Below are 27,286 nucleotides of genomic sequence, written 5' to 3' on the forward strand. Positions count from 1 at the left end.
AAATTACAATCATGTGGTGAATTTCAAAGAATTTGTATATCTTATTCTGGACATTTATTTTTTCTTATTCTCTGTCTAATACAAGATACCGCTTGGAGCGATGACGTCTAAGACACAATCACATGTATCACAGGTTTCAACCATCTTTATACGGCCCCGCCTGATGCTGAGCTAATCACACACTCCCCGCGGTCGGTGGCTCAATCGGCCCCATCATATTTGCCATTCTGCCAAAGAGTCAAACAACAGTCACAACGCAAGAAACGACCTCAACAACCAACCCGTGCGGTTTTCAACGGAGCACGATAAAGAACCAAAACAGACTTCAGCCATGGCTACCACATTAACACAGCAGCCTGCTCAAGCCGGGCCGGCGACGACAACGCAGCCTTTTTCCACGGCCTGGTCTTCAAGATATCGAGGCGTAAGTTTTGAATATCAAAAGCATCACGTTGTCGCATTCGGCAAAAGACTCTCCCAGAACACACGCCGGGATCCTCCCTCATATCATTGAGACTGCACAATGCCTCGTCGATTGGATAATCAGATTTCCACTGACAATCTCTCTCTCTCTGCAGGCCACCGTCGAAGATCTCGACCCTCCCGCCGCCCTCTCCCTCAACCCCTCCGACGCCATCAACATCGCAATGCTCTCCGCCTTCGAGCGCGAATACACACACCTCACCATCGTCGACTCAGAAACCCGCGCCCTCCTCGGCTACATCTCCATCCCCCACCTGCAGTCCCTCCTGGAAGCCGGCCGCGTCAAGCCCAGCGACCCCGTTTCAGCCGCCATGACGAGATTCAAGCGCAAGGGTCGCAAGTACCAGGTCATCACGCTGCAGACCCCGCTGGAGGATCTCGAGGCTTTCTTCCGAGGAAACGTATCTGGGGGTCCCTGGAAGGAGGAGTTTGCTGTCGTCACGGACGAGAACCGGAGATTTGTGCTGGGCGTAGCGACGGTGCAGGATTTGGAAGAGTTTGTCAAGAGACGACCTGCTTAAAGCGTTCTTATTTCACTCTTCTTGGGGTAGGTATTAGAGCTAGCAATTACGATGGAAAATGAGAAATTCGAGCAAAACCGCCAATCCAACGGTTAACGAGAATGCGAAAGCGTCGTCTTTAGGTAGACGGCGTTTTGAACATAATGGGCCTTTATTCAACATGCGTTGGAAATTCTATTTCTTGTTTATTCTACTTTACGGAGTAGGAAATGCGTGAAGGAGATTCTTACGCTATGAGAGAGAGCTTGAGATGTGAACGGGCTCTTGATATGGGGTTCAACATCAGAATCGCAATATATCATGTCTCTAAGTAAAGAAGTCATCATGGATGTATATGCTTTAAGTTATAGATTTATCCTGAAATAACTAAAACGAAAGCTTTCTTAGGCTTCAACTATGGTCTACCGCCACACTTTCTCATGCCATCTAGCTCTTTTGTATCATACGATATCAAATAAGAACAACAAGTCAACTCATAATCCTAGTCGGATACTTTCGTTCTCTCAACCTATATCCTGCCACTTTGGTCAGATTTGTCCCCTTTCCCCTTCTTACTCTTCACCGTTGTAGTCGTAAACAAGTCGGATCTGAGCCCGCTCTTTTCCCTTGGTCACGACGATATTCCGGCAGTACCTACGCTCGCCGTCAATGACCTGGAAGCCCCAGACCTGCTGGGCAGTCCAGCCCTTCTCCTCATTCTTAGCGGAGTTTACAATAAACTGGCCGTCGCCCTCAATCTCCCAGCCCTTCTTGAGGTACTCGTCGGTGATCTCGTCCAGCTTGGCCCAGCGGCTGCGGCCCTTGACGGTGCCGAACAGCCAGTCGGTGTGCTCGCGCTCAAGGTCGTCGAAGCACCGGTTCTCCTGTGTGCTGGACAGGCCCGATGCGGACTGCGTGATGTCGATGTGGACGACGACGTCGGCTGCCGTGCTGGGCGGGCTGGGAGGGCCCTCGTACTGCTCTACCTGGATGGTGATGGTGGCGAGACCGATTCCCTTGCGGACCAGGTAGCCGATGCCCTGGAGGGCAAGCACCGGCTCTGAGGAGTCAGAGAGGGTCTTGTTCTAATTGTGTTTAATGCCGCGCCGGCGCCTTTGTTAGTGGAGATGCTCTCTTTTGCGCTTTTCTGTGTGCTGATGTCATTTTGTGGGAGTGCGACTCGAGATGATGCTATGTCCCGGATGACACGGAGGCCATAGCTTCTCTCTCGTCGCACAGCTCGCATCGCTCTCAAGAATCATATGTATTCCTCTTTTTTTTCATCGCTCTTCGTCGCTCGTTAAGCTCCCTCGTCTGCCAAAACAGCAGCACTTGGCCTCGCCGTCAGGAAGCGCGATTGGCGCAGCTTGAACAAGGCGACGAAGAGCAGCAGCTTGTAGTGGGGGAGGGGCAGCAGTTCCCTCTTGAAGCGGGCGTAGCAAAGCAGGGGGAAACACGAGAAATTAAGATGGGACGAGCAGGGAAAGGATTTAGAGGGGATGGTTGGTTTGTGAGGTTGTATGGAGTGCTTCTTACCATAGTCCATTTGCCAGTGAGGTTCTTGGCGGTCTTGCTTGATGGAGCAGCCATGGTTGCGATTGGGACAGATGAATATCTCAGGCTTGATTAATGAGCGAAAGAGGGAGAGAAGGAGGCGCGATGCTCAGATAAAGAGAAAGTAGATGGAAGGATGGAGAGTAATCTTCAAAAGAGGCAGAGTACTTATAGAACGCCCGGCGTGCGCATTACGTGCTGCAACAGGTGGAACTATCACATGAAGCTTGTTTGTGCTGTTGGCGCAGCAAAAAGCAGCGCAGGTCATCATTGACCCGAGGCGTTCGTACTAGTCCTGCTAGGAAATGGCAGGCAAGCACATGCACGCTGCAGCGCCCCGCCAAATCTCCCCCACACACAGCGATGTACTGCCAGTAGCAGCGCAGGTACCTAATAGGAACATGCTCGAAACGACAAGGGAGTTCCTGTCCACCACTGCTAACTGCAATCACGTATAGTAGATCATTATTTGGATCCTTTGGCTGCCTCCTTTGTAATTCGTCCTAATTGAGACCGTCACCTACTGCTTTCGGCGTAGGTGCCGCGCCAAGACACCAGCAGCGCCTTGTTCACATCCAGAGTGTCTGTCCTAAGCTAGCTTATAGGTAGACTAGAGAGAGCTATATACAGCAGAGATGGGCTAAACAGAAGTCATGCATATTCCCGCAAGGCAATTCACCGAATAGTATTTTCTAGAGAGAAAGTAAAGAATAATCCATCTCCATGTAGGTGCTATAACTAGGTAAGTAGATGCTGTAGGCACCAACCATAGAAACAACCATTACCCGTATTCCAACAGCTTCGTTCTACCAGTCTTTCACGTCTTTAGAAAGCCGGAACCAGAAACAAACAAAGACATAAAAAGTAAAAGAAAAGAAGAAGAAGAAGAAGAAAATAAAATGTAATACAAAAGAACAAGCCCAGCATCTGTCGTTGACCTCAGCTCCCAGACGGATATCATGCTGCTCTCTCGGAACCCTGTGGATATCTTAATGGTACATTAACGAACTCCCTTTCTGGCTCGCTCTAAATCTTCAAGTCATTATCGCTATGAATACAAGACCGTCACACATGGCTTTTGTAAATTCCGAGGGTCATTCATGCTCGCCCATAAGCTGTTCAACCACAAGGTCTGCGTAGGCATCAATCAGCCGCTTGCTTTTTCTCAAATATGCGTACCTGCGAAAGCAATAGGAGCTCAGTGTTGAAGTGGCTATAATTCTGGCTTCTCACACTCGTTTGTTGCGTGGTGTTTTGCTTGTTCTTGCCCTCATGGCCACCACTTCATCTTCTTGTAGCTCTCGATAACTTCCTCAATCAGCTCCTTCGTGACGGCAGGTTTCTCGTATTTAAAGCCCACAACAGTTTCTAGCCGGCTGCCATCCATGCTGAGGTCTGTGTCTTTGAGAAGCTCCTTCTCCATGAAGGGCGTCAGGGGGCCAGGCCGTGTAATGCCAGCATCGGCCAAGAGATCAGCCCAAGGGCCGAGGACTTCGTCATTGACATCATCCACCACGCTTTCCAGGTTCAGTTTCGCAAAACTGCTGATCAGCGTTCCCTGGAATCCCGTTTCGATTTTGAAAATTTCGCCAATTATTTCAGCCATGGTTCCCTGCGTGGTGGTGCCCTTGTCCACCACGTTGAATATCGGCACTTTGCCCATCTCGGCCTCTTTCCAGTTGGCCTTGCCAGCATCGTACCAAACGGCAGTGTCCCAAAGGGCTCGCGTTACATCGTGGATGTGCGCCGTGTTAGTCCGCAGGTCTTTGGTCCACAGCCACTTCATTTCTCCTTCGATATGCTGGTAAACTCGGGCCATGCATAGGGCTGTTGCAACCCACTGAGACGCATACGGGCCGTATACATGAGCTAGGCGGACAATCGCAAGGTTAAGCCTGTAAATGTGACATTAGTAAGAGAAAAGCCGAAAAGTTGAAAAGCTTCTTTTGCTTGACCTACCCTTCAATCTTGGCGAGCTCTTCCTCTGCCTGCAATTTGAAAACGGCAATCTTGCTCCACGGCTTCAATTTATCTCCCTCTTTGCTCGGCGACGAGTCAGGCTTGTACACCATGCCTGTGCTCAGCTCAATAAAGGCCTTCACTTTCCTCTTGGCGGCCTCCTTTCCGACAGCAATGGAGAGCTCCAAAGATCTCAGCTTGTAAATCTCATCTTCCTGAGAATATCTCGTCTCGCCACCGCAGTTGAAGACATAGTCCCATTGCTTGCCGTCGGGTCGGTCAAATACTTTCACTAGAGCCTCTGTTCAAAGCAGCACACGCATGGTTAGCCAGGGGTGGTCACTCGCGGACAATTTGCATTGGCTAAACGAATTGAGGGACTTAGTTGGGAAGAGGGCCATTTACCTGGTTTGCTGGCATCAGCTTGCATAAACTTGCTCTGGGAGCAAGCCTCGGAGAATTCAGGTGCCAGCCAGGCAAGCTGGGGCAGCACCTTGTCAACAAGTCGCACCTCGGACGCAAGGTTGTTCTGGTGAATGTATTGGGCGAGGAAGCGGCCGATATAGCCCAAGCCTCCAATAATGAGGACGGATGGCTTCTCTTCAGCCATTTTGAAGCTTCTGCTGTGGTGGTCGAGAAAGCGCAAGACTGTGTGGTATCAAGAACCGTCGTCCAAGTGCACAGTTGCGGGCCACGGATTCGAGTCAGCGGCTGGCTGTCTAAACCTCCCCTGAGCTCTCTGTATTTTTTATCGTATCGGGCAAGGAGATGATTAAACGTCGGGCGGTGCTTGCTCTGGCGTTCGCTCGCGTAGCAAGTGTGCTGCGTCGGGATGGGATGGAGAGGAGACGAGGAGAAGAGGGAGGTCGACGGGCTGCTGCCTTGCGTAGGTAGCTGCGGTGTTGTCGTCTCGGTACAGGGTGCTCGATCGCCCACGCAACTGCCGAAGGAAAAAAGGACGAGGCAGAGAGCAGATACAGGCGCACTGTGCCAGGAAGCCGACGCGGAAGCCGAAGCGAAGGCAGAGGAGAAAACAGGCAAGCTTTTGTATCTCGCGGGTGGTGAGACCAGCAGCCAGTCCAGGTGCCTGAGACGGAGGGATGGGTGGGTAACGGTCGACTAAGGCGAGGCAAGGCAAGGCAAGGCAAGGCAACGAATCGAGCGAGCGAGGGGCTGCTTGTCTGGAGTCCAGTCTTTTTTATTTACCGCCGCGCCGTGAAGAAAAGCAATCAGGTGTGCATGCACCCGTCCATACACGTAAAAGTGCAGATTACTCCGTGCCCAAAAAAACCAAAGCCCCCCCACTAACATGCACCGCTGGGCCTTGTCCATGCCATGTACCATGCGGCAGGTTTCATTTTCTCCCTTGCTTTGTAAAAAAGCACGGAGCAGTGCTACTCCATGCGGACGCCGGCGAGAATCGCATAGTACAGTATGGGGAAGATGTGAGTTATTACAAGCACGGGCACAGGGAGCTAGCCGAAGCTGTTTGTTAGCGATGCAGGCCGTCATCTTTCTTGAGGCCACCACTCTTGTCCAGGGACGAGCACAGCGTCTGGTTACTTTTACTGTACGACGACGAGGGAGTTAAATACCTACTACCTACCTAGTAATACCTAGTATGCGTGTTGGACGACGGTCATTACGTGCTTTGCTTCAGCTTCAGCTCCAGCGCCAGGCACATCCAGGCACGCATGGGCTGTGACTGGACACACACCTTTCCAGCCTGGTCTTGGCCAACAGCAGGCTGAAGCTGGTGCTGGTGCTGATTCTGGCTCTACACACTGCAGTGGTGATGGTGATGATGATGATGATGATGATGACGATGATGGTGATGGTGAGCTGTGGCCGCCCATCCTTCCGACCCGTCGGGACTGATACGAGAGCCACTCAGAGGCTCTCACGACGATGGGACTTGCATAAGGCATTAGCAAACACACCGACTGACTGCCTGACAGCGGCAACGGCGAGCGAAATTGTCCCAGTCCAAGGGCTCTGTTGTGCGAGGACGGACGTGTAACTTGGACCTACCTAGTATTTGGAGGCGGCTAACCGCTGCCAGGTCTCAGCATCCCTGTATACATCCCCACCAGTAGCTAGCGGGCTAAGCGGCCTGATGTTATTTGCCCAGCAGTCAGAGAATCTCTCGACTCTGGCTGGTGCCACGCACGATGAGGTGTCGTCTGCTTCTTCCTCTGCTTCCTGTTCTTTGTGGGATCCCAGATGGGAGGTCAGTCAGGCCAGACCCTGGTTCACCGCAATGCATATGGCGTCTCACCTTTTCCCCCTTCAGCTTAGCAGCCCTAGCAGCATGTGCATGTATGTACTTGTATCATTGACGGCTGTTGTCATTAGCAGCAAGCAGTTATTAGTAGGTACGGTAGGTTAGTAGACAATTCCTAGGACCCAAGGATTATGCAGCAGGAAGGCACTGCCACTACAACCGCTGCTGCTAGCACTGTCTAGCAGTGGGCAGGTACCTGTCTAGCAGCCGCCATAGCGCCTTTGAGCATGGAGCATGGAGCCTGGCTCCCCTATCGTCTGCCCTCGCTGAAATTCCGAGGACAAGGAAGGACAATTGAGCATGCCTCAGGTACCCAATCATGGCTCAACCTCTGCTTCCGCACAAGCCACTTGTTTTCAACAGCTGGGCTGATGATAGCAGCAGCAACAGCAGCAACAGCGGCAACAGCAGCACGCCCGTCACTTTTCGTTGCCTTCTTTGCCCCCTTTTTACCCATTTTCTACACTCATTCAGCGACCCGACCCGATGCCGCCGCCCGACCGGAATCGCTGAGTGGCGCCACTACGGTCCAGCAGTCGCTTTGGCCGCTGCCCTTGTGACAGGCTAGCAGTGGGACTCGTTGCGCCATGTGCAACCCTCAGGTGGGACGAACCGCTCCGAACGGGGACCAGCGGCGACGATGGCGGGTATAGCAGCCCAAAGGCGCAAACGTTTTGCTTGCTCCCTCTGCGGTGGCCGCCAATTAACACTGACACGCACAAGTGTGGTGGCATCAGCCTACTTGCCTAGTGCTTGTACAAGAGCCCACCAAAGCGACTTGACTCGACCTCCTATTACGGGCCCAGGGTTTGCGATCTGGAGACCGAGACTGAAGCCGAGATCAGCTTTTGGCGTCGATACTTGTGTACTTGTACCTGGCGTCTACTGCATCTCTCCCTCGCCCTCACCTGTCCAACACACGCAGCATTGGCGACGTGGGGTGCGGGGTTCGCTGTCTTCCAAGCGTCGTTCTAGAAGACAACGCAGCTCAGCCAATGACTCGGCGCTCGAGGCAAACGAAACAGACCGCATTTTGTCGCACCGGCATGAAAGTGGCCCGGCGTCTTTTTTCTTTTCCCATGCCGACAGCACGCCCCAGTCCAGCTGCAGGAATCGTGCAGCCGCCGAAACGTATGTGCATGCACCTGTAGCCAGCCATCCGGCGCGAACATACGGGCGCCTCTGCCTCTGCTGCGGTCTTGAAGAATACTACTAATAGTAGTATTTTAAGCTATCTCAGTCGGCAGGCAAGCAAGCGACTACGTCTAGTGATATCACTCGGCTAGCCGGCTTTACGAGTGCAGGGAGGAAACGAAAAACGAAAGCCCCACACAATGACTTTGTTTGTGCGTGTCGTGGGATTTTACGGAGTCAAGACATGTTTTGAAGTCTCCCTTGGCTGCCACATGCAGGAGGCAGCCCTCCCTTGCCTTGGGGGCTGACCTACTATATTTCTTCGCTGTGCCACGCCGAGCGAGTGCAGGCGATGGGGGGGGGGGGGGGGGTACGTCCTTATTCGCACACAATTGCTTCCAAGCAGGAAGACCCATTGCTCGTCTTTCGACTTTGTCTACCTTGATCCCAGAGATGCCTGAAGGGAGGGTGAGGGCAACAGATGCAGTGGTACGTTAACATGCTAATATTATATCTAGTAGTGTCTGTACGCTGTATTATCTGCATGCCTGCATGTAGGGACAGGATGCTTCGAGTACAAAAGATGCGCCTACGACCAATCAGCTAACAGGGATATCTCATCCTCAGTCTCGACAGACAAATCTTGAAGAGGTGGCGTACGAGCAATCCGAGAAGCACAGTGGATGTGTGTGTTGGCTTGTCTCCAATTGCGGGCTGCTCAACTCCACCGCACTTTCATGGTCTGGCCGGCTACAGTAGTATGTAGTCTATTGTCTGCCCATCTTCTCCCTCCGAGGAGTTCAAAGATTTCGGCGACGAGTCATGGATAGGAACGCCACACATGAAATGGTCTTGCTTTTGGCCGCCTTTTCTGCTCGGCTTCATCCGCAATTCTAAAGAAAAAGGATGGAGAGGTATGAGCTTGCGCAAGTCGCGATTTTGGAGCTGCCGAGGCTACTGGCAGCTCAGATGCCACCTACCTACCAAGTAAATCTATTCCTGCTACAACCTAGCAATTCACCTACTAGGCCTAAATGGTAGTAAGATATCAATGCTGTGTATCAATATTCCTGCGAGTGATACAAGGCGCGAATAGGACTAGGAAGAAGACGGATTATAATCGCAGCCCTGGCAAGACAGATCGCCACCATCCCTGGACGTGTGGAATACCTTTGGCACGCTGTCAAGGGTGCGCTTAATCAAAGCTGCACGCTAACTATCAGCCGCAGCACAGTTACGGTGTGATTCTGTTCCATCTTGGAGCAGCAAGGTCCTTAGTGTCTCGCGAATACTGCAGAAAGGAAGGGTAGGATCGCGAGGATCCGCCACGCTGCAGCACCCAATCTACCATCGTCATGGGACTTCTTCAAGGCATCCATTAGGTCCTTTAGGGAAGTGGACGATGAACGAGGGGGGTGCTTTCTCATGTGCACACGGCAAACATTTGTGTACTCTGGCTACAGTATATATTATTCCAGGTCTGTTGCATATCGCATATTACCCTTTTCTCCGTGAGCTGAAACGTCGAAAGGAGTGTGTGCTTATCCAGCAATGCCACCAGTTCCCTCATCGATGCCTGGATCGAGATTAAGCTTGGTAGTGCCTATGTGTTGGAGATGGTTGGAGATAGATTGCACTCCGTCATGCCTCAAATTTTGGTCTTTTTTCTCTTTCAGTTCTCGTGGGTTGCCCGGGGAGGGGTGCTCAGCCCCCAACGACATGGGTCAGGAGAGAGATCAAAACCAAGCGGTGGTGTCGGTTCTCCAGGGTGATATGCTGTGCTACTCATACGAAGTACTGCTGCTGCTGCTGCTGCTGCTACGAATGGACATCTTTTGATCAGGCAGATTACTACAGATCGGCCATAAGTCCTATTAATCGCCGCCGCTGCCGCTATCTCCTGGAATGGTGGCAGGCCTTGCTGGTTATATTGCTACTGTACCACGAAGTCGTACTCAGCGGGATACAATGCGGTTACTCGTGCCAACCCCGGTCCTGCAAGGGGTGGCCAAGTCATGCAACTGTGCCGGTCTTTTCTTATTGCTACTAGTATCTGTTTTTGAATGCAAGTCATCCAGCCGCCTGGCCATTTCTCCGTAGCTTTGTGCCTCTTCCGGACATGCTACCGACGGTTAGGAAGCTGAGCTCTTTGTGCCATACCCCACAGTCTGTCTTATGTTTAATTATATCTCCTCTGGGGTTAGGGGGGTTGTGATTGTTCGTTCCAAGGCATTGTCTGGTCTCTCATTTTTCTTCCGTCAGAAGCGAGACATTGACTATGAATTGATATATTTGGCTTTGTTTCATTAATTGAAAGTATGAAGAAGCGATGACATAAATTGAGTGTGGCTGTTCTGAGAGCCAATGAGTGCTGCAATGCACTACTCTATCGAACATCTCTAAAACAATTGGCTCAACTTGAGCTCTTGAACATAGCGGCCGAAAACAGAAACAAACTGTTGTTTTTTCTATTTTGCCTAATCAAACTATTATTGACCTTGGTGTTTGTTTTTAACATGGCCAAATGCCCTTGGGTCGGCACAGAAGGCTCGTGAACGATTTACAGCAATAAGAGATGATCAAGAGCAGATTGAAACATCCGTCCGTCTCAGTAGAGATGGAAGTAGCGTGTTCATCTTGTGAAACCAAGTGGCTTGAATACCATAGCATGTCGCAGATACTAGCGATGGAGTTTTGCACACATAATTTTTGCCCTATTTTGCTTTCGTGCTTGTGTGACATAAAGTAGTCATGCAACATCCGCTCCTCTCAAACCACACTAGGACAGAGGGACGCCATTCACAAACCTCTTCTTCTAGAGCTAGAAAGTCTCAAGCTTCTTCTTTTTCTAATGGGAGAGAATTCTGGCAGACATTGATATCTAGCATTCATGTATCAGGCGCTTCATCTTCTTTCATAAAATTGTCAAAAAACAATTTTCAAATCATATGCCATTCAAGAGAGGGGAACAAGAAAAAAAAACAAATTGCGAAAGAAACACAAACAATGTTGCTACATCATCATCGCTTCATGCTGCCAATAAGCTCCCGCTGCGTCTCCCGCTCCTTCGCCCCATCGCTCAAGCTGCCTACGCTCCGCAGGTCGCCCACCACGTCCTTTGCCTTGCCAAAGTACACATCCTGCAGCAGGTTGCGCATCTTGAGCTCCATATCCTCGACCAGGCGGCCGACGTTTGCGATGTGGCTGTCGTCGTTCTCGACGGGAAGATCCTGCTCGACCTGGCGGGTCATGTTGCCGCTGAGGTCCATGTCGCCGACGGTGCCCTCGACGTTTGTGGAGAGCGAGAGGATGACGGTCGAGGTGAGCTTGTAGTGCGTCGTGCGGCCGCGCTCAATGGCTTCGAAGACGTGGATAGAGTCCCAGACGCCTTCGGTGTTTGTGCCTGGGGTGGCAGCTATAAGTTTACCTTTGTTAGTATTGCATATCAGGAGAGAAAGAGAGAGAGAGCGTGTCTCGGCCAACGTACACTTCTTCACCAATACAACGCCAGCAAAGCCGTCATCCAAGTTCCACAGATAGACACTGCTCACTCCTCCCTCATAGTACAGTTCTCTGTAAATGTCAAACGCCTCGTTGGCTTTAATCTCCATCTTCCGCACCCTCTCGTTCGGAATGGCCCCCTCGCCAGCACCGTCGTTGCTTCCAGGGCCGACGCCGCCGACGCCGCCCTCGTCCAGCGGCGGGTCAAACTGGTTGCTCCATGGGGAGCGGTAGCTGTCGCCGTCGCGGTTGTAGTCGCAGAGGAGATAGTCGCGGCCGGTTTGCCTACACCGCTTGACGGTGAGGGGCTGGTCGACGGACGAGAGGAGGTCTTCGGTCAGGTCAGGGGCGAGGGAGATGATTGCGTTGAGGTGCTCGCTTGTGTGTTTGGGGTTTAGGCGGCGGAGGAGGTCACTGTGTAAAAGATTCGATCGGTTAGTACCAGTAAAAGCCAAGGAGAAGTAGAGTCAAGTAAAAGACATTGGCGCCAAAGAAAATAAAGGAGAGAGACGACAAGGTGGGTAGCAGCAGCATAGGCAAAGAAAGAGGGGAAGAGGAGAGGGGAGAGGGCTCACAGCGCCGAGTCAAAGGGATCTGCAGCCATTGTTACGCGGATCTATTGCACTAGAAGTCAATTCCAAGCTGGCAATTCGATCGTTTCGAGGTGAGGTCTGGCAAAGGAAGCCCGAGATGTTCTTCGGTCGCGGGGTTTGGAGTTGTCGGGTCGCCAGGGGTCACGTCACCAGCAACGGGCCTCTAAGGAGCCGGTGCCTCGTAGCGGGCAGCTATCACCTGCCAACCCCACCAGATGGGCGGGCAGCTCTGGGCAGTGCTGTTTGCCATGCTCTCTCGCCGGAGCTTCCTAGCTGTGCGGTGCTAGAGTAATTGCAGCTCTAGAGCCTTAAATATTCCTCATTTCCACAGCTCATAGAGCATCAAGTTCTTAATTGTCTCTTTCTCGACAAAGTGCAGTCATTTATATGCTTTTCATCGGATATAAGCAGACAGATAAAATCTGGTCAGATATTCACCATTCAAAAGGAGGTTTCTCGTTGTTTTGTTTAATTCAACATCCAATTTGTCCGCCATCTACTTATCCAGGGCAAAATAAGAAATATGAAAAAGTGAATAGCCAAAACTCAAAGCTTCCTCCATCTTCAGCTATAAGCAGCTCGAGTAAAGGACAAGAAAAAGAAAAATCCAAGAACAAAAATACAAGAATTCTCAAGTAACAACTCGCCTTTTCCAGGCCTCTATGAGTAATAGAGAACAGACAATCGGAGAGCCGCCTTGCTATGCCCCCTGACCATTTAACCCCAGCCCATACCGTAAAATCGCCAAAACGCCCCGCCATCAGCCCTTCATCTTCCCCTGCTGCGGTGTCGTGTCGCCAGAAATAGGTGCCATTTCCGGGCGTCTCTTTTTTTTTTTTTGGTGTTCGATGTTTTTTTTTTTTTGTTTTCTTTCCGTATTATGTTGATAAAGGATACTTGCTTATGACAAAAAGCTATACCTGTAAAAACTGAGGAAATCCTCGCTGCTGCTGTCTTTCCAGAAAGGGGAATATTGGCGTAAAGCATTATCTCGTCTTCGAGGTTGCTGCAGGTACATACTCCTGCAAATTGATAGAAACTTCACCACCTCACTCAATGACAGTGCTGCACACCAGGCAATATGCCTGCTCAGTCCACTTCTTCTCTCCTCCCTCAATGCCCTCTCTTAGATCTGTTATCTCCCAGACCGTAGGGCCCTCGTTCATCTTGAGAGTAGCTTCAAAGAGGCCTTCCCAGGGCTTCTTTGATGACTTCTTGCGTCTTCCTCGCTTCGCTAAGCCAAATTTCGAGGATTTATCTGAGGAATTTTGCGGCGCAGGTGTTGGTGTTTCTGTGGCTTTGGATGATTCATCATCTCGTTGCTTCACCAGCACTTGGTCTTTTACTTCGCTGTTGGCGACAATTGGCGATTTCCTGTCCTCTCCCTCGTCTGGGCTCAATAAACGGTAAGGCAAATCCCCGTTGGTCCCTTCTTTCGGCTTCTCTTTTATAACATCGTCCTTTGCCTCCTGTTTGATAACAGGCTTTTCGGGCTTGTGGGGTGTGTCCGTCCCTAATCGATCGTACACTCGGGTGAGGACATCGTCGAGTAGGCATTCGATATGCAGCCACTCTTCGCAGGTCTTGTTTGAGCAACCCACCAGGGTTTTGTCGGGATTGGCAGGAGTCCTGCAATGGCAGACAAGAGCAACAGACTGATCGACAGAAATATAAACCATCAGCTTAATCACGTCTGAAAAGTGCAAAACAGCGCTCAGTTGTTGTAAATTTTACATACCGATAACTCTGACGTCCTGCAGTTAAACGCCTGTCTCCAATAGAGAGACTCTTGTATATCGTCATCGTTTGATTCAATCCATTGCTTGACATTGACGCCCATGACGACACTGACAACGTTGATAATGTCCACTACTTTGGCGTTAGAAATGATGCATGCGCAGCGGTGATTTCGAGATGCTTACTGTGGTTGGACGCGATCAGCTCATGCTGTCCGTGGTATGGCTGGCGTCCAGAAATTTGCTTCTTGCCATCCAGCGTTCCGAGGGGCAGCTCTTCGGGCCAATACATCCAATAGACGCGGGCATATACGTGATGTTCGTCCGAGGCTCGCACCTCCAGTATCCGCGCCACCCAGTAGTCGGCCTTCTTGGCAACCTTGCTAGCACCGGCGGGCAGAGAGTTCTGTCGTTCCATGGTCGCCTCGTTCGCCACGTAAACAAAGTCCTCGGTGTAGTATTTGACGCCGTTGACTGCACGAGTTCAGGCTTGGTTAGATGTGCTGGCTCATTTTCCCCGCTCGGGGTCGGGGTATTGGCATTCATGCAAAGGACGGGATATACTCACGGACAAAGCTGTTGTAGCGTGTCATGTCCAGCCATTGCTTCCGCGGATCTACGTTGTAGACAAGCTTCATCGACTGGCCTGACTTGAACTTGCCCTCGGGGTGGAACACGGCGTTCTGCGTCAGGACTTTTTTGTTGGAGTCTTCCGCCGGCTTGTCCTGTTTCCGCTTCTTGGACTTGGGCCCGCCATCTTTCTCGCTGCGCTCTGGTTCCGAGACAACGTTTATGGTGAATGGGCAATCCGCACGATTCTCGTCCGGGACGCTGCCGTCGGGCACAGCGTCGTCCGGCGCAGGGCGAGAGCGCTTCCGAGGCTTGGAACTCATCGCGGATCCTTGGGCAGCGCGCATGCGGCGAGTTCGCGCAATGGCTGGGGGGGCGTCGCGCGTCGAGAGGAATTTCGGGCGGTGGCGGCAGCTCGCAGCGAGGGCTCAGGGCGCAACGAGACTGTTGCCGGACGTGCTGCCTGTGGCGATGCGGAGGGCACCGAGCGATGGAACGGGATGGTTTGCGTCGGTTCGGTGTATCAGATGTAAACACACAAGCGCCCGCCCAGCCCTGGCAAATCGATAGCGACTTAGGTTGGGGTAGGATCAGCTGCTATGTAATATGCAGCTTGTTTTTAAGACAGCTGGGCTCTGGAGCTGAGTGGTCGGTCGGTGGGCGTCAAGCCACCGCGGTCCGGGGTGAGAAGAGAGACAAGGGCGGCGCAATTGTTCTAATTTTTTTCTCTGGGCGGCCGTAGTGCCGAAGTGGGTTCTGTTTGATAACAGTCTTGGACAACAATCTGCAGCGAGTCCCCTGCACAAACTAGAGGGGAGAATGAAAATGAAAGAAAAAAAGGAGAAAAGAGAGACTACTGAAGAAAAAACAAGTTTCTCTCCTTCGGGCCGTCCTCTGCTAGATCCAACAACTTCAGCTAAACAAAAAGAGGAATTACGACAACGCCCAACCAACACGGTAAAAAAAAAAGAGGCTGATGCTTGCATCTGCCTACCTAGTAGGCGCTAACTGTCACCGAGCACATCGTCACGCACCGTTACCCACTTCGGCGATGCAGGCCAAGCATCTCGAGCAAAAGGGACCCCCCACAGCCGTAGCTGTTGCTGTTGCTGCGTCTCTCTTAGCGTGCTCTGCTGCACTTTTGTAGTATCACGGAATCTGATCCAATTGCCTTAGTAGGCGCTTGGATTGCTGGCAGCAATGGTAGCTGTAAATGAACCGCCACTAACACCCACATCCAAGCGCCCGTAACGTGTCGTCCTAGTTCTGCGACAGGTGCAGATTATCTGCACGTCCTACCCAATTGAGAACGTCTAAAGCATGGAGCCCTTAGCACTAGCGGCAGTAATGCCGTGTTAGCAGGGCCGTCACATTAATTGGCATCAGTATAGAGGACATTCGCAGCACTACTTGACTGTAATAGAGAGAGGTGCCTACGCAGCATGTAGGTATATGTGCTTTCTCGCAGCGGTATTCGGTAGTGCGTTCTTAACATTGAACACATGCAAACGAAACAAACCCGAGCGAATCAAAGCTTCAAGTTAGTCACCGCTGTTTTGGCTTTCGGAGAAAGAATAAAATAATGGCCAAGTAGCATCTGATTCAAGCGCCCTCACATTACAGGTGCTACTCTTTACGGCATATCCAAAGTTCACCAACCATCCAAAACGCCTACGCTATGCATAGGTTATTAATAGAGTGACCTAATTAACTCAAACAAACAAAAAATAGCCAAAAAGAAAAGCGCTCTAACCATCATAGCAAAAATGAAGCGAATACCCAATCTCAGCGTCGGTGTGTCGTATCCCCATTCTCCTCTGTGGCTTCATAGTCTGCCAACATGCCACGAGTTGTTTCCTCGTCCTCTTGCTCTCCCTCTTCTCTCTCAGGGTCTTCTACATCAAAGGCTTCGATGGTCTCCGCGAGCTTCTCGCCCTCCGTCTTACCACGCTCCACGTTGATGAGCCAGATAAGAGGAGCAGGAAATCCAACCAGTGCGCCAAGAAACCAGAACGCAGGCCTGATGCTTCCAGTTTTGTCGATGATGGCACCAACAATGGCAGGCCCGAAAACGCTAGAGCCCTTATCGGTGATTGCATAGAGTGCGTAAAAGGCGGCTTCAGATCCGGGTGGGATTAATTCGCCAAACAAGGAGCGACAGTAGCTGCTCAGGCCTCCCATGACAAGACCATATACGGCTGCCAGAGGATACATTTCCCAAGGCTGCTGTAGTCCCATGACGCCCCACCGTTGAATGAACGGGAGGTAGCCCATCAACCCGTAGATTGGAATGAGCTCAAAGAGTGCAATGCAGACCAGGATCGTCTGATGGGGCCTCAGGTTGAATGCCCGAGAAATCCACGACCATCCAAACGCACCAAAGATTCCAGACATGGTGGAAATGACATTGATCATGCCCAAGGCCCATGGCTTCATGTGAAGCTGGGTTTTGGCGAATAGAACAGCAGTGGAAGACGTGGTGGCAATCGCATCTGAGAGAAGAAACCAGCCTCCCAGGAAGAGCATGATATCCAACAGCCGCCTCGCCAGCTGAATGGTGCGAAATAGAGATTTCCAGGAGTACTTGAAGTATGTCCACCACGAGGGGCCGTTCTTTTGCCCATGTATCGTAAGAGGTGGGCCTGGCCTAGGTCGTAGCCACATGGCAGAAGGGATAGTAAAAACAGACCACCAAGTCCCAACCATACAGAGCACCACTCTCTGCGACCATGTCGTGTTTTTCATGGCCAAGAGGATGACAATCGAGACACACTGCACAAATAAGGCGGCACTGTAGCCAATGCCAATACCAAAGGACGATATGCGCGTAGAAAGTTGAAGCTCTTTGGAAGTAATTTCCTCATGAGTGGGCACCCGCTTCAGTCCATACCTTTGAGGCCGGTCGTCAGGAGGTAGCAAGCCTGAGGTGGAATTGACCATGGCTTCTTCTAGGTCATCAGTTGACTCTAGAGCTGGGTCGGCGAGAATAGGCGTCTCTGATTGTGCGTACGCACCCATTACTTCAGGGTGATTACGGACCATAAGAGGGAGGAATGAGTTGAGAAGAACAAACGACGCGCCAAAAGAAGTATTCGAGATGACCGTTAGCAAGGCTCCGAGCAGGTACGTAGTCTTGTTAATGAAGATGAATGCCATCACCGAGAGCCCACCGAGCCAGGCGAATCCGAGAAGAAGCCGCTTTCTGTAGTTGCCATGGTCCGCAGCACAGCTGATACTAACGACGAGAAGTGCCTGCAGCAAAACACTGACGGAAAAGGTATACATGGCAAAGCTCGCCGTGTTGATCTGGATGCCCAATACATATACGATGCACTGGCCATCATCCTCTGATTTGCTGTCGCTGGAACCGCAGGGCATGTCTGGGTTCGAAAGAAGAACGCCATTTTCTCGAGCGAGCGTCTCTAAGAGGATTGGGATGAAGGACGCTGTTGCCACGGTTAGCGCGGGTTTGTTGGGCGCGGAAAGCTGATGGCAAACAACAGCAATGCCAGGAGAAGTTGGGTAGGAGCACGAATGGTAATAAGAATCAAGAACGGAGTGATAAATAGGATAATATAATAGGACAGCAAGCCTCAACATACCAATTCCGCAAATAACATAGGTCTCGGCCGCGAAGCCATACATGTACCATCCCCAAAGCTCCTTCTTGCTAGTCGGTCTGGCGTCATGGCCCTTGTAAGCCGGTACGCCTGGGCGCACGTCGCCGTCGAGGCTGTCGCGGAAACTCATCTCCTCGTCGCTGTCGGACCGCTCGTCGTCGGCCTCGAACGATGATGTCGCGTATGATCTCTTGGACAGAATCGAGAGTCCCGACCAGAACCGCCGTCCCTGAAGCTCTGGACGATGAGGCGGCATGGCAGCAGGCACGGGCTCGCAGGCAGCTAGTCAATAGGCTGATCAGCCACTGGACCCACGTGATTGACCCAGTCGGAAGCGGTACCTAATCTTGCTAATGCACCCCGCGCTGTGTTCTGCTAAGTAATTGCTAACAGCGAATGGCGGACTCGCGAGAGGCCGAGTTTGACAGGACGCTGGGACGCATCAGGACGTGAGATTTCGTATATCGCACGTATGACAAAGGGGGCGGGCTGTGTGTGAGCTTGTCCCTTTTATTCTTAGGCGTCTTCCGGCCCAGCTTTATCTTCCAACCTTGTTTGTGTGTCTGCTGTCTCTGCTGGTGGTTGATGTGCGCTGCAAAGCCTGACTCGCCGGGCGTCTTCAACAAGGCGATCGTGCTCTAGCTGAAGGATCTCTCTTCAGGCACCTGTTATTTCCGACGGCGAGATGCAGCTCTTTAATATGCGCTTGCCATAGTCCCATGCGCATCTGCAACATTCATCACAGCCCCCCTCTGCATATCGCGCCTTCGCTGAGTGCGTCACATCGCCCATTCGCTCCAGTGTGGCCCTAGTGGCTGGGATTCTCTACTCACCGACCCCAGCAACGTCTGCTCTAACCATCTACACTTCTAAATATGGACTTAGTTGCCATCGCTTTGAGGACGGCTAAGCTTTAGCACTGATCAGGGTGGAGAGCTCTCGCGTCAGTGACCCAGTTTAAGCTGCTATTCGGTAGCTAGCGGAGAGACGCGCTCTTTTTTGTGCAGGTCAGCTGAGGCGAAGAAGACGCTGTCTTGCAAATGGATTTGCCAGTTGCTAACACAAATACCAAAGCAATCCGTCTATTTCCCTGGAATAGTGCCCTATTATTCCCGAGTTTGGCGCCCATGAGACCAAGCTTACTACTTCAGGGCGGTCCCCAGGCGGAATTGCAATGGGCAGGGTTCGCAGCGACGATCTTGCCCGCCTGGGCTTTGTGGCGTGATGAGAGCTTTGGGTGCTACATAGATAATACATACCTAGACAGCCAACGTCTTTCTGTGATGTGAGGAGTCGGAGAGCATGACTGATTGAGCAGGATTTTACACGCTATTGTGATAAGAAACTTGACACGAGCTGACATAAAAACTTTATTACGCTTATTGCTTCGCATGTCACCCGCCAGTGGCATCAGCCTTGCGAGGACGATACACCTCTGGTACAGACAGCTATTAAACCAGGCAGGTCGGAACTCAAAGCAGGATATCATAGGTAGCATACGCTCTCCAACCATTACACCCCATTACTCGGCCAATAAACAGCAGCCCTCCAAAACCCTCAACAAATTTTCTATCTTGTCACGAGGAGCTCAGTGTTTGAACACACCAAACAACTTTGTCTTCAGCTTGTCCGCTAGGCCTACGGGCGCAACTGGGCGAGGCTTCGCTTCCGCATGTTCGTCTTTGACGTGGTGCTCATTACCCACCCCACCGCGGCCGGTGTGGAATCCCTGAGTATCCTGGCTTGGTCGAAAGGCCTCTTCCGGGATGGCATCTGCGTCCTTGCGAAGAGTTGCGGCAGTTCCAACGTCGGAGATGTTGCCGGCGCCTGTGATTGCATAGTCCTTAGCTGAGGCCAGGCTCTGATGATGCAACATGGACAATGAAAGACATACCTCCTCGACCGGAGCTGAAAGCGCCGTCGCCATGGCTGCCCTCGACTCCAGATCGCACGACCTCGCCGTCAACGTATTTCGTATCGTCGGTGTCAATATTGCCCGCCCCGCCGCGGCCGTGGGATACTTCAACAGCCATGAGAAGTCGTAGTTTACGCACGTACGGGATGATCGACTGTAATCAGAAATTCTTGCAGTATGCTCAATTGAATGCGATCAGCTGTATTGCCTTATTTGTGATGGAAGTAGGATATCCTTTCGTTTCAACCCACTGGAGCTTGGAAGCCCAGTGGCGCTGCCAGTCCTTATATCACAAGCCGCGACTTACATGCCGAGCGATAAGACAAAAATCGCGTGGGAGCCAAGGCGCCGGATGCGCCACATGGCTGCTCGTGGCGGAAACTCAGGCGACAGACGACTAGCACCAACGAATGAGACGCCTGAATGCGCACAAGGTAAATCCGTTATCAGTCCCCCAATGGTTGGTTTTCAGCCGCGGCCATCCCATCCATCCCATGTCTATCCTCCTAGAGATAACCTTTATCGCAGACCACCCGCGGGAGCCAGTGAGATGCAGCGGGGCGCTGGCCAGTTTTACGTACCTGAATTTGGTGACATCCAGCGACAGGGTTCCTTATCGATGACCTAAGAGCACCCACTATCAGAAGCTCCCACCTGCTTGTCACTGTAATTCACTTGTCCCGGATTCGTAGGCATGTACCGTATAATACCATTCAAGTCCCTTTATAACACGAGAAGTAAGGTTGGAATTGCCAATGCACACCTACGGGCGATCACTCAGCACATCTCAATGCAATCTCCAAGTTTTTGCAATCCCTTCATGATATACATACTACCCGACGGGAAGCTATCTTAGAGGTTGGCGTATAATGCTCAAGCATAGGAAATGCAACTAGAGCTCAGAAGCCACGCCACGTCCCCGAGGCTCTTCTCCCTCGTACTGCAACAATATGTCGGGTATCACTACTGAAGATTCCTGGCCCCAAATATCCCAAAGCGCCTTCACATGATTCTCAGGCGTGTTGTCCTCCAAGTAAAACCACGTCTCTCCGATTCTCATGACGTCGGCACGCACGCTCCGAGTACAAGCCGGTGTTTTCTTCGCCGTAGCCTCCGTTTCAGGGCCATGGTGCCAGCTACTCCCATACAGCCTTTTCCTCGACCTGGCGCAAACCCAGCCTGTCACAGTGACGAAGTCCCCCCCACACGTCCCGTCCTGCTCTTCGCGACCAGCAACTATGTCTTCCTTGACGCAATCCTCGCAAGTAAACCCAGCGATCAGGTATTCGCCGTGACAGCAAGTGTCAGGGGCTATGTCGTGGCAAAACGCAACATTGCCGCTGCAGTCACCCCATGCCCAGAGAGTTAACGTTCTGTTGGCTGCAGACGTGGCGTGGGCGGCCTGGAAACCGAGGAGTATTAGAATAGTACTTGCTTGAAAGAAATGCATACTTTGTGTCGCTGCTTCTGGCTTGTTGGAATTATGAATTTGGTTTTAAATTCGAACATGCCGCCCCGAAGATGGGGACTGTGCCCTTTAAATGCATATTCGTCCGTATCCCTTGCATGATAGAGAGACATGGCCGCCTTGTATTATGCGATTCGATCGCTATTGTATTGCACCAACTTCAATTTTGTAGGATTTATGACTGGAAAGACTACTGAAATGACCATGAATGCCTTAATATACGGTAGAATTCTTACATGTTTTGTCCTAGAAATGGATCCTGCTACTGATGGGCTTATATAGGTACTACTTAACCTACGACATCCATTTCGGACTTCTACTACAATAAAACGATGCCATCCCAAATGATGTAATCGTCCACTTTAGAATAGCACGTATTCTGTTGTGACATCTGACCCAAGAGTTAGTGCTGCTGCATGCATGTATCAGAACCAATATCGTCTCTACACTTTATCTCTGTCATTCAAACGCTGTTGGGTCTACTGGTATTTTCTTTATATGACGGAAATCAATCTTCTAGCTATACTTTGCCAGCACGGCCTATCTGGAGAATCTCGCCCGTCAGCTGCTCATCGCTTCGCAGAACCGGCCAAGAAGCTCCATCAGCCTTAACAAGAACAAGCTCTAGCTTCGTGCCGAGAATCTTGAATGATGATTTTTCAGAGTCAATTTCGCCAAATAGCGGCACGGTTGCCGTATATCGCTTGGGCGTGGGATCGCTTGTCGTAAGGTCCAAGTCAATTTCCTTTCCCTTGAAATCGACCTTGGCTGTCTCCTTCTTGATCTTCTTCAAGAAGTATGATGCAATGACCTGTGTAGGGGTCTGGTAGAAGTCGTGCCTAAAGGATGGTTAGGAGCTGTGGATGCTGCCGTATACTGATTCGCTTCAAAGAGGCAGATGATAAACTCACCTGACTGTGGCCAGAATCTCTTCGCTACCTGACTCGGGAGTGTCCTTCTTCCCACTGCCAACAAATAGATGCTTGTCTTTGGTCTTGCAGCCCTCAATTTTCATGAATTGGTCAAACTCTAGCACCCTCCTCTTGCAGCATGAATAGCCCTTGCTACCCTCATGGAAAATAGGGACACCAGGGTGGTGCACACATTCTTCTCCTTCCCTCGCGGATCCCTTCTTGTATTTGATGCTGCATCCCTTTCGGCGACATTCAGCTCCGTCAGGAATATCCAAGCTCGGATCGTCATCCTCGGAATCTGGGGGCGGGGGCGGAGGGGTGGGAATGTGTTGTGCTGGTTGGATCGGCAATCGAGCTGGGGCGGATACACTGGCCTCTTCAATCTTCTTTGCCAAGGCGGCTTCGTCGATCTGAGGCTTCTCTTCCACTGGAGGGGGCTTCTCAGTGGTAGAATGTGTGCCCGTCGTACAAGGAGGAATCTCCATGAATTCGTCGAAAGTCAATACTCGTGGCTTGCAGCACTTCCATCCTATAAAATTCTCAATTTAGTATATAGACCCAAAGGGCCGAAAAAAAGAGAAAAACGCTTATACATAACGAGAAAACACAGAAGAAGGTATCGTACCTTTCTGCCCCTCGTGGAAGACAGGTGGACCAGGGTGGTAATGGCACTCCTCTTCCACGTCAGTAAACTCCTTGCCGCAGCCCTGGCGAACACATTTCTGCGCCATGGCGAAGGTAGAATAAATTATCCAATGGTTGGTATTACGAGAGAGGAAAACTGAATATCGTGCAACACAAAATAAAGAAATGTTCAAGCAATTGGAAGCTTTAGCTGCTCGGAGAAAGTGGGTAGCTGATGGGATCTTCTAGAACTGTAAAGATGACGGAGCTGTTCTGGGTCTCTCACCGCTTTCCTATTTCGATGCGGGGTTCAAGATCTCAAAGCTGCTGCTAATCGGGTATGCAATTAAACCGTAGACTACATAGGATGATAGTTTAAAGTTCAATGAAAGAATCTCGAGCTGTACAACGTGAAGCCAAATTTGCAGTTGGTGCGCAGCAGCTGGGGCGGGAAAAAAAAATGTTTATGACAAGGCGTCTTTTGCACGCCTGCAGGATTACTCTGTTTTCACGGGATGACTGTGGCCTCTGCACGCAAGCTAAAGATGTCCTCTCCAATGTCTGGGATAAGCGGCCGTTTCACTATACCGAAGTGAATTTGGCAAAGCCAGAATTCAAGCATTGGAAGAATTTATATGATTTCGACATTCCTGTTGTAAGCAGTCCTCTGTTTGGTAAGATCATAGTATATTGTATTGATGCTCATTAAACAGATACATATTAGCAAAGCAGAAGCCGGCGAAGAGGACGTTAACAAGACCGGAAAGGCCATCAAATTAATGCACCGCTTCACGACAGAGCAAGTCGAGGCAAAGATGGATCAAGCTGAAGGCATATAGTCTACCCTTCTAATCTATGTATCCACATCATTGGAGGAACATGTACCAGACACCTGCCTGATTTAACTTTTGGCAGTAGTAAGATACTGCTTGACTACGTCCTCAAGGCCCATGTAATCCGTGACGACGTGGACCATATCAAATCCTCGCTGCTGGCACTGCTTGGCATGGGCACCGTTAAAAGTATAGATGCCACTTTTCTTGCCGGCTTTCTTAGCAGCGACCTGGACCTTTGAGATAGCATCGTCGAGTTCTGGGGGGATGCCGGCCTCGCTGACGCGGTGCCCGATGTTTATGCCTATAATTTGCCGTTTGTGGTTAACAGCCGAAGATTGTCGTAGCCATTTTTGGGGCTACCTTACCAAGATCAAATGGACCAACGAACAGCACGTCAACTCCCTTGACAGCAGCAATTTCGTCCACGGCCTCAAGAGCTTCTTTTGTCTCAATCTGAACCATAGTCAAGATATTCTCATTGGCTTGGTTAAGGTATTCGAGAGAAGAGATAGTGGCGCCAAACTGCTTGGCAGAATAAGGAGATCCAAAGCCTCGCTTCCCCAAAGGAGGGAATTTGGCGGCCTGGACGAGATCCTCGGCCTCCTTGACGGTACGCAATAGTGGGACAAGAATCTGGGTTACGGGTTTGGTATCAGTAAATAAATTGCCTTTCGTATAAATGAATTCAATGCTGGAAAATACTAGGTGAAATGCTTACACCATGGGCGCCACAATCCAATGCACCTGGACGTTGTCACGTCAGCTTCGTTAATAGATCCTAAGATGCAAGATGTGACCTACGCTTTACCATCCATGGCTCCATTCCCGGGATTCTCACAATGGGAGAGACTCCCAGTGCCGCAATAGCTGGAACTGACTCATGCATTGCACGATCTGCCAATCATTTAACATGTTAGCTCATTTTCCGTCAGGTTTTCATGCAACATCATAATTTGTCTTAGTATAACATACCGTCCAAGCTTCCATGCTCACAGTCCACCAGCACCCAATCTACGCCCGATTGTGCCAGTATCCTGGCTGGTGCCGCCCCGGGAATCATCTGCCAGCCTCCCCAGGCAGGTTTGTTCGCATCGAACAAGGCTTTGAGCCTGTTACCCTCTCGCACCGTTGCCTTTGCGCCGCCAGGCGTTGCTCCCGCTGCGATATAAGACATTTTAAATGGATTACACTGTAGAACTGGCCTCTGCCGGAGTAATAAACGGGAAGTAGCAGTTCTTAAGAAATAAGAATTCATGCCTGTCGCAGATTCAAAGGAGAGAGCGCACGAGAGGCGTCAGTATATATAAATGAGAGTTGGAGGGTTAGGGACTATACGTGGGGAACTAACTATGCGTCAGAGCAGGTAGAGCGCAGCGTTTCTCTCTCTGCAGCAATCGTTTGATTGGACGATTTGCATGTGAGGAGATGATGTTTTGAACAATAGGGTTTTTCGGGAGATGGATTCGGATCGGGATTCTACTTACATTATGGATTCTCTGCTGACGTGACCAGAGAGCTGGGAGCAGGATGATCGGGGTGTCGTAGGGAGAGTGCGGGGGAGTACAAGCCGGAGGGCGCGTGGGGAAAACGCAAGATACATGCGGACCCCGTCCGGGCCAAGAAAGAGGCCAGCGGAGGATATTCCGTAATACTCTGTAGATTGAGGCTAATTGCTGACCTTTCAGTGGTGTTGATTTGTGCTGAGTAAATAATTGAAGTGCTGCCGGCGTTTGTTAGCGTCTCATAATGATGAGCTACATTCATGCACATGCGCGAGAACCAAGGCAGTCAAAACAAGTGCTGTACATTGATCTATCAAATTGCATTGGTATTTACAAATAAAACCGAGTTTGCTTCCAATTTTAGTTTTTTTTGCCATTTTATTACGCCCCCAGAAAAATACATCCTTTGATTATCGTTCAGTCCAGTCTTGGAATCTACGTCTGCGAGAAGGAGGGCTTCGTGTCCGTGGTTCTATCGAAAAGAAAAGGGCATCTTTGAAGACGCGCGTCTGATACTCTTTGAGTTTGTATCTCGAGAAAAGGATGTTGTGCCGGTATTCCACGCGCACGAGTTGCCTAATCTCCTATGAAAAGTTGACCCAGCCGTGAGCTGATCCTTGGTGAATTTGCTAGGAAATCATAGGAGCGCAAAAACATCCGCTGCTCTCAAGCTTAGGGAGTTTATCGAGATAAATGAATGTCTATAATTCATTAATCTTGAAGACATCTGTTGCTTAGCGTCAGTAAAGGACATATTCATGCGTCTTCCAACAGCTGTCCATCATACCCAAGGTAATCCTCTTTGATGCTTCCGATGGCCCACATTTCGCCGACTTCTGTTCGAGTACCGATAATCTTGACACGCACATGCGTACCCGGCTCAATGACGGTGTCTTCATTGTTAGTAAACTGTGGGGTGTCGCGTTGGGGTCCCATTTGATGTCGCTGGGTATCAGCTGTGGTACTGTGAATCAGCGCGATTCTAATAGCTATATGGCATTGCCTGGGGAAAGACGCACATGAGCAGACACAAACAGTCTGAGGGGACCAGCTTGGGCGAAGAAACCCTGTGGATTGATGGAGTAGACAACGGCATCAACCTGATCAGGGTTAGACAACTGCTTGCCTCAGCGGGCGCAGGTTTCGCCTTACCGTCTCTCCTTTGAATGGCCGCCATACGACCGCGCGGTATCCAACAGTAAACTCTGCGAGACCATTGCTCGGTAAGATCCGGCCTTCGGAAATGTCGAAGGTATCCATGATAGAGATGATGTAGTAGCTGCCGGCGCAGGTACCTTCGACATCTTTCAGCAGCTTGCTGGTTACAAGGTCGTGCATGTTACGGCCGAAGTAGGACGGGTGCAGGGTGACCCTCCGCTCCATGTTGTAGAGAAAAAACATGATGGGCAGCCGGGCAGAGATGCGTGTGCGTGATGGGAACGATTCCGGGGGGGGGGGGGTAGCAGCGAGATGGGAGAACAGCGATGGGTCAACCTTCCAGAGAAGCCCCTTCAGTTTCCCATATGAAGGAATATCGAAGCCCCGTTTGCAAGGTTCGTATCCTAGGGGCGCACGAGCGCTGGATGCGTATCCAATTGTCAACCGGCCAGGGAATGAAATGGAAGGCGAATCGAAATCGGCGGAAAGAAAGGGATGTCGAGGAGAAGCCCGGCGGGGGCGGCGAGGAAGGCGACGGGCGGGAAGGAAACAGAGGAGGAGACAAAGCCCTTGAAGCAGACGCAACACGCACAGCTGGATCTCTGCGCTTTCGAGTGTGCGTTGCTGGCTCCTCGGCTGGAAAAGTTGGTGAAATGATGAGGATGCTGAAGCGCGACGAGGCTGCGATGATTTGGCGACTGGCAAATCTTTGGGGATTGCGCAGCCGGCGCTAAGACCTGGCCCGTGCGCTATTCCTAGACGGGACTGCCGCGAGGGCCAGCGCAGCAGTCAATCGACGATTTGAGCTTATTGGGCACAAGCTTTTTGGTGCTCGCCGCAGCATTGGACGAGCAGAAGATGCACGGCACTGTAGGCCGGCACGGTTGGGGTAAGAGTCTCATTACTCCGCATGAACGGTGTCTATCACATGCCTT

The 27,286-nt window shown here is 51.0% G+C and overlaps 13 protein-coding genes across 13 annotated transcripts; 3 read left to right on the forward strand and 10 right to left on the reverse strand.

Annotated features, from left to right (window-relative positions):
* Positions 1 to 331: 331 nt before the first annotated feature.
* TrAFT101_007148 (uncharacterized protein) lies at positions 332 to 1,004 on the forward strand (the record flags this gene model as incomplete). Its single annotated transcript, XM_024907032.2, has 2 exons — positions 332 to 424; positions 579 to 1,004. The coding sequence occupies 2 exons, from the start codon at positions 332 to 334 to the stop codon at positions 1,002 to 1,004; spliced, it is 519 nt and encodes a 172-aa protein (XP_024756675.1).
* Positions 1,005 to 1,329: 325 nt separating this feature from the next.
* TrAFT101_007149 (uncharacterized protein) lies at positions 1,330 to 2,804 on the reverse strand. Its single transcript, XM_024908862.2, has 2 exons — positions 2,520 to 2,804; positions 1,330 to 2,068 (listed from the first exon to the last, which is right to left on the reverse strand). The coding sequence occupies exons 1-2, from the start codon at positions 2,571 to 2,573 to the stop codon at positions 1,556 to 1,558; spliced, it is 567 nt and encodes a 188-aa protein (XP_024756674.1). The 5' UTR covers positions 2,574 to 2,804; the 3' UTR covers positions 1,330 to 1,555.
* Positions 2,805 to 2,885: 81 nt separating this feature from the next.
* Positions 2,886 to 5,755, reverse strand: TrAFT101_007150 (uncharacterized protein). The gene is made up of 3 exons (XM_024904462.2): positions 4,902 to 5,755; positions 4,497 to 4,797; positions 2,886 to 4,432 (listed from the first exon to the last, which is right to left on the reverse strand). Exons 1-3 carry the CDS (start codon positions 5,104 to 5,106, stop codon positions 3,808 to 3,810), a joined length of 1,131 nt encoding a protein of 376 aa, XP_024756673.1. The 5' UTR covers positions 5,107 to 5,755; the 3' UTR covers positions 2,886 to 3,807.
* A 4,633-nt stretch (positions 5,756 to 10,388) lies between these two features.
* CAP2 (F-actin-capping protein subunit beta) lies at positions 10,389 to 12,116 on the reverse strand. Its single transcript, XM_024906242.2, has 3 exons — positions 11,991 to 12,116; positions 11,402 to 11,829; positions 10,389 to 11,329 (listed from the first exon to the last, which is right to left on the reverse strand). The coding sequence occupies exons 1-3, from the start codon at positions 12,017 to 12,019 to the stop codon at positions 10,935 to 10,937; spliced, it is 852 nt and encodes a 283-aa protein (XP_024756671.1). The 5' UTR covers positions 12,020 to 12,116; the 3' UTR covers positions 10,389 to 10,934.
* Positions 12,117 to 12,466: 350 nt separating this feature from the next.
* On the reverse strand, positions 12,467 to 15,252 carry TrAFT101_007151 (uncharacterized protein). Its single transcript, XM_024901127.2, has 4 exons — positions 14,313 to 15,252; positions 13,931 to 14,218; positions 13,747 to 13,877; positions 12,467 to 13,663 (listed from the first exon to the last, which is right to left on the reverse strand). Exons 1-4 carry the CDS (start codon positions 14,659 to 14,661, stop codon positions 13,058 to 13,060), a joined length of 1,374 nt encoding a protein of 457 aa, XP_024756670.2. The 5' UTR covers positions 14,662 to 15,252; the 3' UTR covers positions 12,467 to 13,057.
* A 511-nt stretch (positions 15,253 to 15,763) lies between these two features.
* On the reverse strand, positions 15,764 to 18,578 carry ATG22 (Autophagy protein 22). The gene is made up of 2 exons (XM_024901131.2): positions 17,917 to 18,578; positions 15,764 to 17,760 (listed from the first exon to the last, which is right to left on the reverse strand). The coding sequence occupies exons 1-2, from the start codon at positions 18,188 to 18,190 to the stop codon at positions 16,100 to 16,102; spliced, it is 1,935 nt and encodes a 644-aa protein (XP_024756669.1). The 5' UTR covers positions 18,191 to 18,578; the 3' UTR covers positions 15,764 to 16,099.
* A 707-nt stretch (positions 18,579 to 19,285) lies between these two features.
* TrAFT101_007153 (uncharacterized protein) lies at positions 19,286 to 20,157 on the reverse strand. Its single transcript, XM_024908861.2, has 2 exons — positions 19,829 to 20,157; positions 19,286 to 19,761 (listed from the first exon to the last, which is right to left on the reverse strand). The coding sequence occupies exons 1-2, from the start codon at positions 19,965 to 19,967 to the stop codon at positions 19,523 to 19,525; spliced, it is 378 nt and encodes a 125-aa protein (XP_024756668.1). The 5' UTR covers positions 19,968 to 20,157; the 3' UTR covers positions 19,286 to 19,522.
* A 584-nt stretch (positions 20,158 to 20,741) lies between these two features.
* Positions 20,742 to 21,299, reverse strand: TrAFT101_007154 (uncharacterized protein; the record flags this gene model as incomplete). Its single annotated transcript, XM_024907030.1, has 1 exon — positions 20,742 to 21,299. The coding sequence occupies one exon, from the start codon at positions 21,297 to 21,299 to the stop codon at positions 20,742 to 20,744; it is 558 nt and encodes a 185-aa protein (XP_024756667.1).
* Positions 21,300 to 21,837: 538 nt separating this feature from the next.
* Positions 21,838 to 22,962, reverse strand: TrAFT101_007155 (uncharacterized protein; the record flags this gene model as incomplete). Its single annotated transcript, XM_024901100.1, has 3 exons — positions 21,838 to 22,156; positions 22,229 to 22,760; positions 22,857 to 22,962. 3 exons carry the CDS (start codon positions 22,960 to 22,962, stop codon positions 21,838 to 21,840), a joined length of 957 nt encoding a protein of 318 aa, XP_024756666.1.
* Positions 22,963 to 23,315: 353 nt separating this feature from the next.
* TrAFT101_007156 (uncharacterized protein) lies at positions 23,316 to 23,694 on the forward strand (the record flags this gene model as incomplete). Its single annotated transcript, XM_024901157.1, has 2 exons — positions 23,316 to 23,510; positions 23,569 to 23,694. 2 exons carry the CDS (start codon positions 23,316 to 23,318, stop codon positions 23,692 to 23,694), a joined length of 321 nt encoding a protein of 106 aa, XP_024756665.1.
* A 62-nt stretch (positions 23,695 to 23,756) lies between these two features.
* On the reverse strand, positions 23,757 to 25,251 carry TrAFT101_007157 (uncharacterized protein; the record flags this gene model as incomplete). Its single annotated transcript, XM_024901167.2, has 6 exons — positions 25,040 to 25,251; positions 24,664 to 24,948; positions 24,493 to 24,585; positions 24,410 to 24,435; positions 24,057 to 24,324; positions 23,757 to 23,992 (listed from the first exon to the last, which is right to left on the reverse strand). The coding sequence occupies exons 2-6, from the start codon at positions 24,944 to 24,946 to the stop codon at positions 23,757 to 23,759; spliced, it is 906 nt and encodes a 301-aa protein (XP_024756664.2). The 5' UTR covers positions 24,947 to 24,948; positions 25,040 to 25,251.
* Positions 25,252 to 25,894: 643 nt separating this feature from the next.
* Positions 25,895 to 26,594, reverse strand: TrAFT101_007158 (uncharacterized protein; the record flags this gene model as incomplete). The annotated part of the gene is made up of 4 exons (XM_024908860.2): positions 25,895 to 25,920; positions 25,981 to 26,149; positions 26,213 to 26,293; positions 26,346 to 26,594. The coding sequence occupies 4 exons, from the start codon at positions 26,592 to 26,594 to the stop codon at positions 25,895 to 25,897; spliced, it is 525 nt and encodes a 174-aa protein (XP_024756663.2).
* A 58-nt stretch (positions 26,595 to 26,652) lies between these two features.
* Positions 26,653 to 27,085, forward strand: TrAFT101_007159 (uncharacterized protein; the record flags this gene model as incomplete). The annotated part of the gene is made up of 1 exon (XM_066127973.1): positions 26,653 to 27,085. Exon 1 carries the CDS (start codon positions 26,678 to 26,680, stop codon positions 27,083 to 27,085), a length of 408 nt encoding a protein of 135 aa, XP_065984087.1. The 5' UTR covers positions 26,653 to 26,677.
* Positions 27,086 to 27,286: the final 201 nt, after the last annotated feature.

Source organism: Trichoderma asperellum, chromosome 4, assembly GCF_020647865.1.
Source record: "Trichoderma asperellum chromosome 4, complete sequence".
Taxonomy (NCBI): domain Eukaryota; kingdom Fungi; phylum Ascomycota; class Sordariomycetes; order Hypocreales; family Hypocreaceae; genus Trichoderma; species Trichoderma asperellum.

What these genes read in the sequence shown, in the direction of transcription:
- TrAFT101_007151 (XM_024901127.2), bottom strand. Translation starts at nt 14,661, where the DNA reads ATGCGCGCTGCCCAAGGATCCGCGATGAGTTCCAAGCCTCGGAAGCGC. An exon ending in GCTGATCGCGTCCAACCACA is followed by an intron (nt 13,878 to 13,930) that starts GTAAGCATCTCG and finishes ACGCCAAAGTAG; the next exon opens with TGGACATTATCAACGTTGTC. An exon ending in GCAGGACGTCAGAGTTATCG is followed by an intron (nt 13,664 to 13,746) that starts GTATGTAAAATT and finishes TCTGTCGATCAG; the next exon opens with TCTGTTGCTCTTGTCTGCCA.
- CAP2 (XM_024906242.2), bottom strand. Translation starts at nt 12,019, where the DNA reads ATGGCTGCAGATCCCTTTGACTCGGCGCT. An exon ending in GATCCCTTTGACTCGGCGCT is followed by an intron (nt 11,830 to 11,990) that starts GTGAGCCCTCTC and finishes TCTTTTACACAG; the next exon opens with TGACCTCCTCCGCCGCCTAA. An exon ending in CGTTGTATTGGTGAAGAAGT is followed by an intron (nt 11,330 to 11,401) that starts GTACGTTGGCCG and finishes GTAAACTTATAG; the next exon opens with CTGCCACCCCAGGCACAAAC.
- ATG22 (XM_024901131.2), bottom strand. Translation starts at nt 18,190, where the DNA reads ATGCCGCCTCATCGTCCAGAGCTTCAGGGACGGCGGTTCTGGTCGGGA. An exon ending in CTATGTTATTTGCGGAATTG is followed by an intron (nt 17,761 to 17,916) that starts GTATGTTGAGGC and finishes CCGTGGCAACAG; the next exon opens with CGTCCTTCATCCCAATCCTC.
- TrAFT101_007150 (XM_024904462.2), bottom strand. Translation starts at nt 5,106, where the DNA reads ATGGCTGAAGAGAAGCCATCCGTCCTCATTATTGGAGGCTTGGGCTAT. An exon ending in AGCTGATGCCAGCAAACCAG is followed by an intron (nt 4,798 to 4,901) that starts GTAAATGGCCCT and finishes TGCTTTGAACAG; the next exon opens with AGGCTCTAGTGAAAGTATTT. An exon ending in GAGCTCGCCAAGATTGAAGG is followed by an intron (nt 4,433 to 4,496) that starts GTAGGTCAAGCA and finishes TCACATTTACAG; the next exon opens with GCTTAACCTTGCGATTGTCC.
- TrAFT101_007153 (XM_024908861.2), bottom strand. Translation starts at nt 19,967, where the DNA reads ATGGCTGTTGAAGTATCCCACGGCCGCGGCGGGGCGGGCAATATTGAC. An exon ending in TTTCAGCTCCGGTCGAGGAG is followed by an intron (nt 19,762 to 19,828) that starts GTATGTCTTTCA and finishes ATGCAATCACAG; the next exon opens with GCGCCGGCAACATCTCCGAC.
- TrAFT101_007149 (XM_024908862.2), bottom strand. Translation starts at nt 2,573, where the DNA reads ATGGCTGCTCCATCAAGCAAGACCGCCAAGAACCTCACTGGCAAATGG. An exon ending in TCACTGGCAAATGGACTATG is followed by an intron (nt 2,069 to 2,519) that starts GTAAGAAGCACT and finishes AAACACAATTAG; the next exon opens with AACAAGACCCTCTCTGACTC.